Source organism: Cynocephalus volans, chromosome 16 (assembly GCF_027409185.1).
Source record: "Cynocephalus volans isolate mCynVol1 chromosome 16, mCynVol1.pri, whole genome shotgun sequence".
NCBI lineage: Eukaryota > Metazoa > Chordata > Mammalia > Dermoptera > Cynocephalidae > Cynocephalus > Cynocephalus volans.
Genome location: NC_084475.1, coordinates 5,749,294 through 5,764,003, shown reverse-complemented (window position 1 = coordinate 5,764,003; position 14,710 = coordinate 5,749,294). Strand labels below are relative to the sequence as shown.

The 14,710-nt window shown below is 36.2% G+C and overlaps 1 protein-coding gene across 2 annotated transcripts in view; it reads right to left on the bottom strand.

Moving 5' to 3' along the window:
- The window catches only part of KANSL1 (KAT8 regulatory NSL complex subunit 1), a 190,208-nt gene that overhangs the window by 57,203 nt on the left and 118,295 nt on the right, over positions 1-14,710 (bottom strand). For both annotated transcript variants that reach the window (XM_063080902.1, XM_063080901.1), the window contains exons 3-4: positions 13,525-13,666; positions 4,220-4,324 (exon numbers count right to left, since the gene is read on the bottom strand). In XM_063080902.1, coding sequence (XP_062936972.1) covers positions 4,220-4,324; positions 13,525-13,666 — 247 coding nt within the window. The remainder of the gene's footprint in view (positions 1-4,219; positions 4,325-13,524; positions 13,667-14,710) is intronic.

Here is a 14,710-nt window from a genome sequence, read left to right as displayed (position 1 = left end):
TTGTGTGTGACATATTGTATAGACTGATTCTGTAAGCTTTCCCTGAAGAGTGTTGATTTTTGTTCCAGCAGGCAAATTACTAATTGGTCACCTTGCTTTTGTAGAGCTGGTTTTATGCTTTCATAGAGGTATATTGGAGCCTATTTTGGTTTTCTTCTTAATCCTATGGTGAATACTTTAGTCCTGAGAAAAATTCTTTAACTCCTAAAGTGTGAGCTTTTACTGGTTGCAATGTTAAATCCAAGGTGTTCGCCAAGTCTCCCTGGGATTCAAACTCCAAATCCTGCCTTCCCTGCAGCAGGCAATAACTACATTCTCTGCTCAGTTCTTTGTGCATTCCAACTCTTGTTTTCCCCTTGGCCCTATTAAACCTCTCCAAACATGTGCAGTTGAAGGGTTGAGCTCAATATCTGAAAGAAATTAATATAGGCTCTCCTCCACTCCCCATAGCTCCCTCTTTGCCACTATTCCCTCTCTCAATTTCTATTTGGCAGCTCTGAATTCCATCCTCTGACAACACACAAGCCAATGCTACAGTGACTCTGAGTTCTAGAAACCCTGTGGCACACAAACTAAGAGGATCCTCATCTCTTCCTGAGTATACTTATTGTCCAAAATTTTGTTGACTTTCTTAAATAATTTTAAAACTTTTTCTTCACACACCTAGTAATATGCATAGGTTCCAAGTTAGCTTTTTCTTAAATGGGAGAAAGTAGACTGCTATTTGTTCGAGAGAAGAGCAGGGAAAAATAAAGGACATGTTTTGGAACACTGGAGAGCAACTCTCAACAGTTTTTTACATTCCCTCTTTCCAGGGGTTCATCCATTTTGTTCAGAAGGAGTCTTATTTCATATCAGCATTTATTCATACACAAATACTTTCTTTATCAGCAGCTATAAGGCCAGAGGCCCTCAAGTTTCCTTCTTCCACTAGGCCTTACCTTTTAAACTGCCACTAAGAAGTTGGATTGAAGGAGTTAAAAACAATGGTATTTTTCTTAGCTCTTACCTTCTTCCTCTCTGCACTACTCTGTGCTACAAAAACAAAACCCACCTCCCCATCCCAGGGACCATTCCTTGCTTAACTACATGGCTCAAAAAAGGCTCACCCATTCATCCAGAATCCAGTGTTTTTGATCACATGTTAGGCCACGTTAGAACAACTTAGTTTCAGTAATATCTATACTTTGCTCAAGACCCAAGCAATTATGTTTCAGTTCTGTCAAGAAACAATCAATTTGAAAATAAGGCAAAAAGACTATGTATCCTTCCAGTGTAACACTGGAACATTATCTAACAAGCCCACCTAAGAGTGATCTGACTCTCCATAAATTTTTAACTTTGTTTTATCTACTATTTACAGTTGATTAGGGCCCAGTCGCATAAGTTGGATGTTTATTTTAGAACACTGGCAAGTTAAAGTTGATTTTTGTCTTGTTGAAAATATAAAGCTTGGACTCGCTAGTTAGCTCACTTGGTTAGAGGATCTTGTTATAACACCAAGATCAAGGGATTCAGATCCCCGTTCCAGCCAGCCTCAAAAATAAATAAATCAAACCAAAAGTTATGGCTTTATTTTTCTGTAGGATATTAATAAGTTTTTTATGCTACAGAGTAATCTTATTCCAGTACTCTTCCTTTCAATGACTACACATACAAATTAGCATCTGGTATCAAGATACTATTACCAGTTTTGTCACCATCATGATTCCCTCCTTAATCAGCAAGTCACTATTATTTCTTTGAGAATTATGTCTAACTTCTGGAAACTATATTTTGACAGTTTTTGTTGTTAATTCCAGTTGAGTTTCATAAATAAAAATACAAAATATATATATATATATATATGAGGAAACTTCACTCGTGGAAAAATAGAATTAAAAGATAATATGAATCTTTCCACGAATTTTTTAAAGTACCTTCAGTACAACACAAAACATACCTGACATCGTTTTTAAACCACAAATCTTCAAATGTATTTTTTTGGTAATAAAAAAGGGCAATAAATATCTCCATTTTGGGAGAAAAAAATCATTATAAAATGGAGAATAGGTTGGTTAAATATGAGTATGAAAACTGACAACTGCCTCCTGCCAAGTGTGACCTAAGTTTTTTTTAAAGCAAAGTTGAGAAGATAAGAGATAACCACTTTTCCAAAAAGAAGCTGGACAATAAAAAGGCAAAATTACATATTACCTTCCTACAATGAAAAACTTTGCCTGGCAATTGATATATGAGGTACAGCCTTGCAAATCTTTGGCACTTAAAAAATGGTAAATTAAATTTAAGTTGCTTAATGGCTTTTAAGAAATAATGCTCTACAGCCTATTCCACAGATACAATAAACAATGGAAATGTATTTCCTCTGTCTCCTCTACCACTTTCTGTGCGCGCGTGCGCGCGCGCACGCACGCGCACACACACACACACACACACGAGGGGTAGGTAATTCACAAGAAGCGGGGCAGGGTAAATTAATCTTTCCTTGAAGGAAAAATAGTGACAATGTACAGGTAAAGGTAAAACAGTGACAACTCTTATTTATTTTACTCACTCCAAAAAGCATAAGCATTCTGTTATATAATGTAGAAACTACTGTGGCCAGCACAAAGAGACAGATGGTCTTAACGTTCAACAATCTTACAATCTAAAACACACAGAATATACACACGCAAGTGAGTTGGACGGGTAGGAAAAGGGACAGGTCCCTAATGTGTGTGTTTGTGTGTACATGTGAATGTGTATAAATTGTCAGAATCACTTGTCAATTTTTTTTTTAACAATGAGAATTAGTAACACAATGAGAGACTGTTACATCCTATCTTTCAAAAGTGCTGAGGTAGAAAACATAACTATAGGAGATGACCCAAAAAGTTTGGAATCCCTAAATTCTGTATACAAATATATAAATATCTATACAGGACTTACCGTCAATCACATATGCCTCAAGTTTCCTGTTTTCTGTACCTATCATACCACCAGTGTACCTTACAACTTACCCATATTTTCTTTCACTGAACAATTTTTACCCTTCCTAGAGCATTCACTAAAAATTTCATAAATCACTTTAAAAAATAATTCTGTAGATAGTATATAATGAACTCACATTATGGACTCAAATAACAGCAAAATTTGTCACTCTGTTCTTTAATTTATTCAAAACTATTTTCCAGATAAGAAAAATCAATTTCGTAATGTCTTCACATTTATCACCACCAATAGCAGCTGGCTTTCAAAACTAGGTTAGAGATTTTTACAAGATCCAAATATCTCCAAAATCTTTCTCTCATAGGAAAGTTAAGTTTCCAACATATCATATGAGTTCCTGATAACAATGATAACAATAAAAGATCACAAGCTTTGTTGATTTTCAGAGACAAAGAGATTGGCTAGTTTATCTCTCAATTTAAAGAGCCAGCGCTGCTTACTAGCCTCCCAGAAAGCAAAATCAAAATGATAAACAACTGTCATGGGACTTCGGAATTTCTACCTAAGTCACTGGGACTTAAATCAAGGAATGTTAATATTCATAAAAGCCAGTGACCTTTTAGGAAAGTAAAAAAGTGAAAGAAATAAGTGCTCTTGAAATTCAGAAAGAAAATAAATTAATTATGGTGTTGAGAGAAACAGAGAAAGGGAAGGAATCACAGAAGAGGGAGATTTGCGCTAGGCTCTAAGGATACAGAAGATTATGGAAGATGAGAGTTTTATCATCATAGAATAAGAGCAAGTCACACATAGCATTTCCAAGATTTTTGTGAGTTTAACCTCTAGTCTAACCCTTCAATGAAAAAGTTGTACAAGGGGGTCTTCAAAAAGTTCCTGGAAAGATTTGTATTATCTTTTAATTCTACTTTTTCCACAAACTTTTTGAAGTACCCTCATATATACTACAGTGGCCCAGAAAAGTTACCTTACTTCTCGAAGGTGTCAGAGTCACACCCAGGTCTCCTGACTCCCAATAATATTAGGGCCCAGTAATGCCCTAATGCCATACTTGCTCTGGCTGTGGTGTCCTGAGAGTAAGAAGCTGCTTCTAAGGTCAGCCACACAGCTGCAGGAGGGGCCCTATGTTGCCCTATTCAAGAATTCAGATCCTGAAATGCCAGAAGTGATAAAAAGGGATACAGTTCCCTTCCTTTAGCCAATGCAAGGATCCTAGTTACAGAGAACATCCTGAATTCTCACTCATTTCCCCTTTTCTATCTTTTATACTTACCAATTTATCAGTCCCATGATTTATCTTCACCTCAGAATTAAGTGGAAGAAACAAGTCTGTTGTTGTATGCTCTGGGGGAGGTGCCTCCCCAAGAACTATCAAACCCTGCAGGACAGAAAGGAGAAAAACAGCGTGAGTGGTATAAATCACAAATTTAACTTAGGAGTTAATCTCAAAAAGGTTGGGGGCAGCAGGTTGGTTTACCAGAGGCCTTTTCCCCTTATCCTACGGTTCAGTAACTAACTATACCAACACCAGCTTTGCTTTGCCAAACAGTTATTACAACAAAAAGCCTAAGAGTAGCAGAGTATTCAGTAAGGCATGAGACTCAGACCCAAGCTTCCTCTCTCTTCCACTTGAATGCTCTGACCTACATGGCTTGTCAGCCATTTAGCATCTTTTATTCAGAACTTCCAGATCAGGAATCTTTACCAGATTATGTATTTTATACTATATTACCAACCATACAATACTGAATTAACAGTAGGGATGCCATTTTTCTAGTTAACGTGTTCACAAATGTGGCTTAGGGATTACTTAATTGAAAGTGCTACTATTGTAAATGATGAGCTCAACCAATTGTATCTGAGCAAACAAAACAACTGAGTGAAACAAAGGTGAACAATCCCTACAATTTATTAGAAACCAAGAACTTCTTAAAAACTTCCCCCAAAGGCACCTGTTTCTCATAAGCATAAATATTACCTCAGGTTAAGTTCCTGCTTGACAATTACACTCATCTCAGGAAATAATAAAAAATGTAAAAAATTAATTTAAAATGATCCCCCAAATCCTCTCCATAGTAGGCATAATGGGCCCAGCTTGGTAAAGGCAGGAGTTAGCTTGCTATGGGAAAAAAAAAACAAACCATGCACATGAATGGAAGAGTGGCCAAAATAAGGCTATGACATTGTGTAACAGAAAGACTGGGATACAAGTGACCAGAGCTCCTGGTCTCTTTCTCTGGTCTAGAAAATAAGAAGATTTAACTAGATGAAGAAGCCCTTAATGACAATTTTTTATTAGAACCACCTGGGGAAACTTAACAAATTATACCTGCCCAGGTCCAAATCAAATCTATCAGTATCTCGGGGGATGGGGCCAAGTATTCTACGTTTTTTAAAAAGCTCCCCTGGCAAGTCCTAATGTAGGCTCTAAGTTGAAAAAAACTAGACCTGATCAGTCTTGGCTCTCCATCGGAATCCCTCAGAGAACATCCTAAAACACACATGTCAGGGTGTAAAAGTTTGGACTATATTAGTTTGAGCTCCTTAGGGCTATTATGACATGGGCTCTTGAGCCATTGAACCAGATGACCCATCCCTGGGGTCCTTTCTAACTCAGAAATCGCTATGAAATAGGGGATGAAGAAAAATAAAAGAGACTTTAAGAAAGGAAAATGGGATTTTATCTGAGTTTTTTAACTGAGTTCCCAAGTCAAAAGAAACAACACCTACCTATTCTGAAATAAGACCATGCCTAACCTGTGTAGAAAGGCTTAACTAATAAGGGTTGGCTGGTTAGCTCACTTAGTTAGAGCGTGGTGCTGATAACACCAAGGTCAAGAATTCAGATCCACTTACCGGCCAGCAGGCCCCCGTCCCCCAAATTTAACCTAGCCTTCAAAATGAGGTGTCTCTGGTTAAAAGAACTTCCGCTTCAAAATATCTTCTTCCCTCAATCACAAGCATAAAATAGACCTTACAAACATTACTATTTCAAAGTAAAAACTACTTGCAAAAGGTAGTTATCTTGTATACTACTGCCTTCTCAAACACTGCATGCAACAAATGTTCTCAAACCATCTCCCCATTTCCTTTATAAAGCAAGCCCAAACTCATCCTGGTATTCAAAGTTCTCCATAATCTGTTTCTATCTTATTTATCTATTTCCAACTACTTTCCCCAAATACAGTTATATCAATAATCTCATTATCTCCTAGACAAATGTCTGAATGTACGTGAAGTTGCTGCCATTAGGAGGTGGGGGTTATTATTAAGTAGAAGGTAAATAAACTGAATTAAAGATTACAATTTTCCCCATTCCTATGTCTTTGTTCATACAAATTCTAATATTTTATCTGTCCAAAGTGCCATTCATCCTTCCAAAGCACTTTTCAAGCCCAAGTCCCATCTCCTTCCAAGAAAATGTCCCTGGTTAATTGAGTCCCTACATACTTTATCCACACTGCCACACTTCCTAAAGTATGGTGACTGCATAACAAATAATTGTTGAGTTTTATGTTAAAAGTTTTTTTTCTAGTGGGAAAAAGTTTATAATCATTATAGCCAGGAACCTAAATAAATCTAACTATTAGGTATAAAGTTACTCCTTCAATTTTTTTTTTTAAAGGTTCATGAAAGTCAGGACGCAATAGCCAATATTTTCCAAAGGGAGGAACTTTTCCTTAAACTACAGAGTAGTTTAATTTCTTAAAAACGCCCTCAGAGAGACTACAAAGATATCCTTCTGAGAAAGCATTATAAGACCTGTTAGGAACCATCTACTCCTCGTTATTTTAAAAACCCAGAGAGTCATGTCTCAATAGGCCAATCTATGGCAAAACTAGGACTAAAGTCTGGGTCTAATTACTATTTTTTTGTTTTTTCTTTTGTTCATTCAAACCAATCATTTATCCATTTACTAACATTTTTTAGGTGCTGGAGTTAGAGGAAAAAAACCAAGAGACCTCTCCCCAAACCCATCCTCCAAAGTGCTTACGTTCTAATACTGAGGCAAAGACAAATAACATCAGTAAATAAATTTTATGTAATACAGTAGAAAGTGTTAAATGCTAAAGAGAAAAAAAAAAAGGACAGTGAGGGGATTAAGAAGTGGGAGTGGCCGCTTTCATATTAACCAGTCACGGTAAACTACTGAGAAGGTTGACATTTGAGCAAATATTTGGGGAAAAAAACACAGAAACAAACTTTGGGGACATCTGGGGGAAGAGTCAATGCAAAAGCTTCAAGGCTGGAGCAAGTCTGATCATTTGAAGAACTGTAAGGAATCCACAGTAGCTGGAGTAAATTGAATAAGCAAAGGCTATAGGGGAACTAAAGTCACAGAAGATGAGGGATATTTTGCAGGGCCTTTTAACTTATTCTGAGTACTTCAGGCTTTTATTCTCAGATGGGAAGATGTAAGCAGAAGGAAGAAATTATCTGACTTATGGTTTAAAAGGATCAATCTAGCTACTATGTTGACATGCGGGGGGGAAGGGGCACAAAGAGAAGCAGAAAGAACAGTTGTTTGGAACAAAGTCGTTAGACTCAGGATATATATTTGAAGACAAAATCAGTAGGCTATGCAAATATGCTGCAGTACGTGAGGGAAAAGAATCAGAGACCCTGCCAAGGTTTCTGGCCTCCGCATCTAAAAGAATGGAGATCCTCTTAATCTGCTCAGAGATCTTTTGAATACACATTAGTTTTAATCAAATCTGTTTTTACAAATGTATGCTCAAGCGCTACACTGATGCAACTAACAGTAATCATATAGTATTCTCCCCCCAAGTACATAAGTTCACTATAGCATATAAAACCAAACACTGGATCCTTTAAATTTATATTGTAACTCATACCAAAATGAATGAAAACTACTAAAAAGAGGATGAGCCAATAAAAAGCATCCAAGTAGCTAAAACACTTTCATGCAGTTAACATTTTGAGTGTCTACTGTGTGCAGGGCAGTGTGAAACTCTAAGAGTAAGAAAATAAATAAATCAGATTCCACTATAATGAGCTTATGTTCATCTAGCCTCAGACAAGCAGGCAAAGTATTACAATGACAGTGCTATCACAGATGTTTAGAGGAGGTGATGTGAAAGCAGAAAAAAGGCAGAGGCTAACTGTAGAGGCTGATGAAAGTGAGGCTTTACAGGGATCTACATGATTACTTAAAATTCCTCAAAATATAGTTAGTATATTTTGAGCTATAATTATTCATATTAAACTGTACACTAAATGTTTTATGCCCTTTTCTGTATGCAAGTTGTTATATTCCACAATAAAATTTATTTGGAAAAAGGTATACTCATGTTCAGTAACCATAAACAGAAAGGTTATTACTAAATAAGAAAAAATCATAAAGTTGCACTCCACACCTGTCATGGCAATGCCATTCTGGGTTTAAACTGGGTCAGTGTCGCATGGCTGTGGCATCAAGCCTGAGTAGCAATGACCTTAAGGCTGTTGTACTACGAAATAGACAGCAACAGGCAGAGGCCCAAGAAAAAGGCCAGGAGAATCTCCTATCCTTCAATCCCAACCCTCAGTCAGAACTCAGGATCAAGCCCAGGCTGCCCAGGCCTAGAGAACTCCCACAAGACTGAGGTGAGCTTCTGTTTTACACAATGACCAAAGGAATTGGAATGGGTCACAGCTGAATGTGGTCTTAATACATCTACAAGAAAATATAAAGCTGTCCTACATAAATCAAAAAAATCACATTAAAAAAAAAATCAAAACCTAAAAAGGAAGAAATGGCAGAAGGAATTGTGCTAAGCCTGATTACAAAACAGGGCAAAAGAAAACAAGCAAAAAGGAAAGAAAAGAAAAAATTAGTTTATATAGTTTGATTAATTGCTTCTCCTTTACCAGTTTCAGATGACATATGTAGTCGAAGTATAAGATAAGAAACACCATCCCTTAATTTGCAATAGAGTTAAGATGTAATTTCACATACTCACTCTCCTATATCACCATGAGCAGGTCAATCTTCCCTACCCATCTTAAGATAAGCCAGTGACCCCACTGCAGACCAGTTCCACAAGAACTACTCTGGGTCACCTGGACAAGACACAGCTGTCCACAATGCCTTATAACCCTATTAAGATGGGAACCTCAACTGCTTGACAAGAATTTTGAAGACAAAGGTGTTCCAAGCTTCTGCTCTTCCCACTCAGCTCCTTCTCTATCCAGAAGTTTCAGTGCTCTTCTATCTCCCATCCTCAATAACATTTCCATCTTAGCAACTGCTCTGTAATTTCACAGATCAGTCAGAAAAAGGGATAACAAACGACATAGTGTACTAGACATGGACACTGAAGACTCTTGTGTTAAGGAAAAGAGGTCTCTTTTAGCAACAGAACCAACTTGGTCCCTATGCTTTCCCCCTCAGTTTTATTTATCAGGTGTGAAATTTCAATAAATATATTCCAGAGAAATGATGAAAAAGACACAAGAGCAGTGTGTTTCAGAAAGGAAATGCTTTACAGTCAAACAGTCCTGAGTTTAAATTTAACTACCTCTCACAAGACTCTAAAATGTAAGATTTCCTCTAAGCATTAAACATACATACATAAATGAACCTTTATTTAGCACATACTCAAGATACATAACATTGTTTTCCTTTCTCCTTTCAAGGCACAGGAGCATTTAAAAAAAAAATAATAAGCTGACCAAATATGAAAATTAAAACAATACAATCGTATGGAAAAGAGTACAGAGGGATACCTAGAACCTGTATTCTTTCTCCGGAGAGCAAAGGAATCATTATTCTGAAAAGGGACTCTAAATACTCACTGAACGGTTTGGAAAGTAATACCTAACCTTTGACAGAATCAAAACTAGTGTCTGGAACCTAGAATCACCTAGCAATGGTTTTGTCTCTCTCTCTCTCTTTTTTTCCTTTTAGAATATGGCACTTTAAGAAATTCAATACTAACATGCAACAAAGTAAATCCTTAAAAAGAAAAGCCCCACCATCCCTCTAATCCCCCAAAGATAAATTTATAATTCAACATCTGATCGCCAAATCTAGATCTATCTCATAAAAAGGCATGTACAACCCAGGAAACTCTGGCAAATCTGGGAGCAGGATGGGAAATGATAATACCAAACCACTTTATGAAAACATAGAGGGGAAAATCACCCCATTTCAATAACTGAAAACAAACAAACAAACAAACAAAGCACTTAAAGTGACTGCTAACTTGAGCAACAGCTCTGGAATCAGATACCCAAATCTCAGCTCTCCACTCACTTGAATCTATGCCCTGAACAAACTACTTGACCTCTTTGACTCTCAGAGTGTCTTTATCTTTAAAAAATTGGAAGTAACAGTAAAATGCTTTATCTTTAAAACTTGTGTTTATCATTAAAAAATCGTATGTAAAATGCTTAAGAGTGCTCAAAGACTTCTATTATTTCAGTGCTACATAAAGACCAAATGCATGTTAATACATCATTGGGGAAAATTCCATGGCTTATTTGTGAGACTAGGTTGAATAGTGTCCCCTAAAAATTTATGTCCACCAGGACCTGTGAGAATATGACCTTATTGGGAAACAGAGTCTTTATAGATGCAATCAGGTTAAAATGAGCCCTTTAGTGTTGGCCCTAACTCCAATATGACTAGTGTCCTTCTAAGAGAGAAATTTGGACACAGGCACACAGAGGAAAGACAGCTATGTTCAGATGGAAGCAGAAAATTGTAGTGCTGCAGCTATGGGCCAAGAAACACTATGGATTGCCAGCAACCACCAGAAGTTAGGAAGAGGCAAGGAAGGATTCTTCCCAAGAACATTCAGAGAGAGCAGCAGCCTGCCAATACCTTATTTTAGACTTCTAGACTCCAAAACTGAGAGAGAATAAATTTCTGCTGTTTTAAACCATCTAGTTTGTGATACTTTGTTAAGGCAGCTTAGGAAACAAATACATCTGCTGAAAAAGACATTGTATAAATATAAACAGTTAATAAGGTTGTGAGTTTTCTTGACATACTACTTATTGGGACTATCATTCTAGTTTTATTCTTCCAGTAAGAAATATGTAACAGACACTACATATTCAGACTGCAGACAAAGAAAATGTATTATAAGAAATTATCCAGAAGGCTGTATTTTACAGACCAAGAAACTGAGACTCAGAAATGTTAAGTGACTTTTCTTCCCAAGGTCATATAGTTATCTGGTAGCAAAGCAGGACTAGAACCAAAGATTACTAAGTCCAACTCTGGTGCTGCTTTAATACATTATGCTCTGAATGACAAAACTGTTGGATAATCAATATATATACATACTACATAATTATCTTCCAGATATTTAGAAATATCTAAGATTTTTGAAAGTTTCCCAGAACTGCACTGTCATTACTTCTGAGTGATGGGCTAAAGAGTAAAGCAGGAGTCAAAAGTGAGGTAAGAGTATCTTCTCATACAGCTAGTGAGACAGTAAAGTGACACACAATGCCAAAATACTTCTCTAAAATATGCATCGAGAACATAAAATTATTCATGTCTTCGACTAAGGTAAAGATGTTTATCATGGCATGCTTTATAATATTTTTTAAAAAGCATAATTTAAATAATCAAAACGGAAAGGTAATAGAATAGAGCCAATAAAAATAATGTTTTCTAAAAAAAAAAAAGGCAGGGAAATGTTCAGGGTACGTAAGTAAAGAAAGATGATTATGTTTAAACAAATTATTTATGTGCTTAGGGAAAAAAAAAAAGTAGTATAAGAAAATACACCAAAATGTTTATAATGGGTTAATTTTGTGTTTGTTCGGTGGTTTTTTTGGAGGAGGGAGGAAAAGCTCTTTTACATTTCTGCATAATTTCCAAGTTTCTTAAGAACTGATACACAGTATTTCAATTCTAAGACATACTTTTCCACATGTAAACATCTTTTAAATCAAGATACATCTTACAATTGCTATTATACTCTGGCTTAACTGAAATTATTTCTATGTGGTACATAAAATAACAGTGCGTTTTACACTCAATTGCACCTTAAGTTCTATGAAACATGGTAGTTTTACACTGGAGAACTAATATAACATAACATACATATATAAACCCACATACATACACATATGCTTATGAATATATATAAAATAGATGAAGCAATAAATATAACTACTATGGTACTAATCTCTGTTACTGAGAGACTAGTTCTCAAATATAGAAATTCCCACTTAACCTCTTGCTATAAAAACCTAGAAACAGACACTGAAGAAGTACATTTCCCTGACAGAGAAAGACTGTGGTTTTTCTACTGGGATAGGCATATTCAGTCACCTCCTTGCTATTCTTAGACACCATTCCAGTTAGGAAAGCTAGTTAGTTGGTTAGAAAAGCTAGGGAAAGCAAAATATTCACCACTCTGGAATACTTTTTAGTTTTGCTCTAGCTAATTTTTAAAGAAGCTAGGAACAAATTATTTAAAAAAATAAATAAATAAAAGTGAAACTCTGGACTACACTCTCAATTACAATATGCTCTACTGAACTTGTAGAGATTTATATATAAGCCCAATTTGGAAAGAAGCTAGAAGAACTCTCCAGCGGAATTTTTGCAATGAAAGTTTAAATTATCATTATCAGATACTGAAGGCTGCAGAACGCTTTTAACTTAAACCTTGATAATTTTGTTCATCTTGCAGTTGGTCACCCTTTTCTTTTTAGCCTACTAATTAATTTAATGCATTCCATTCACAGGACAACAATTTTCTTAAGACTTTGACCAGCACTAAGGACAAAGAAGTGTTATGACACCTATTTTTGAGAAGTAAACTTTATCTATACCCATGTGTTAGTCATGGAACTCAACCACACCCTGCTAATACGAAAAATGTTTTGCAAGAATGTAAGCTCCATGAAGGTAGGATATTTGCTCACCACTGTGACTGCACTACAGAGAACAGTGCTGATACACACTAGGCACTCAATATTTGTTGAGTAGATTTGTTTTGCATGCAAATTTCTCCTTCAGTCAAATCCAAACTGAGCAAAGGACTCTCTTCTAAGTTGATTTGTCAAGAAGAAAAACTATACAGTGTCACTGTCAAAGGTGAAAGCTGTATGGTAACAGTCAGTCCACTGCTCAGTAGAACAGAGGAAAATAAAAATCCTAATAGCCAATGCCTAATTTTGCCTGAACAATTTCCTAAGAAAAATCCTATTTTTCCCTCAAGAAAGCAAGGGAAGCTTAGCAGTAAAACAGGAACACATTTAAGCAAAAAAAGCAAGATGAAAACCCTCAATAGTCATCACCACTTCTCCAGAAATGTAACAACAAATATGACAACTACTGTCACTGGCTTACATTATATCATCTTTTTTTCATGTGTTTTCTGTTATCCCAGTCACCCACACAGTTTTGTTCTAAACACATGTTCAACTAAACATTATACTCTAACAGTGCTTTCTGCACTACATTAGGTTCTTAAACAAGTTAAACCACTATATCAGATCATTAAACCATTTACCTTGACATAGTTAAGAGTTATTGAAGGGATGGAAGAAAAGGGATAATGGTAAGTTTTGAGATGGGCTGAAAAACACCAGACACTTATCCCTTACCTTATTAGCACGTATCTGTTTGTAAATATCTGTTTGCTGCCGAATTCGATATTCCAAGTCAGAAACATGAGCCTGAAGCCAGTTCCAGCGGCTGACAATAGCTGCTCGGTCTTCAGCCCATCTCCATTCTGACCTGCGTCTCCTAAAAGGAAATAAACTGAGTGAAATCCAAGAGTAGCAGTAACATCTATATACCAAATGGGGTAAAGAGTGGAGGTGGGGTGGGTAACTTTTAACTTCTAAAGGCCCTTGTATAGACTAACTCTAGTGTCAAGAAAAACCCAAGGCAGACAGAGACACAGACACCCCCCCCACTCCCGACACACACAGATAAAACCCTTCATAGAGATACTTCCCAAATTAACTAAGTGTAATAATATAATTATTTAAATAATACAATTATTTACATTTAAATAATTATAAATTATTATACAAGAATAACTTATATGAAAAGTTCAAAGGACACTACAAATTATTAAGGCTAATCAAGAATTCAGCAAAGTTGCTGAGTAAAGATCAACATACATAAATAAAAAAGTAGAAAATGTTCACTTTTTTTTTAAAAAGCACTATTCATAACACCAACAAAAGCTAATATTACATATTAAAAATCTTTACAGAGAAAATTAGACTTGAAAAGCATAAAGATTTTCTTAAATGGTGGAATACATTTTTTAGGATGGCAATTCTCATATACATCTATGAATTCAAAGAAATTACAAACAAATTCCCTACAGAGGTTTTTGTTTGTTTGTTTGTTTGTTTTTTAAAGATGACCAGTAAGGGGATCTTAACCCTTGGCTTGGTGCTGTCAGCACCACGCTCAGCCAGTGAGCTAACTGGCCATCCCTATATAGGCTCCGAACCCGTGGCCTTGGTGTTAGCAGCACCGCACTCTCCTGAGTGAGCCACAGGCCAGCCCTCCTACAGAGTTTTTAATGGAAGCTGAGCAACAGACCCCAAAGTTCACATGGAAGAAAAAACCAACAGCAGAAAAATTCTGAAGAATAAATCATGACGCAAACTTGCATTACCAGATATCAAGTCTTCCTGTAAAGCTATGATAATTAAGGCAGTATAAGATGGATAAAAAAAGAACAATGAAACAGAATTCAGAACCTCAAAACACAGAATTGGATATATTAAAAGATATGGCATTCAAATCAATGTGGAAAGACTGAACTAC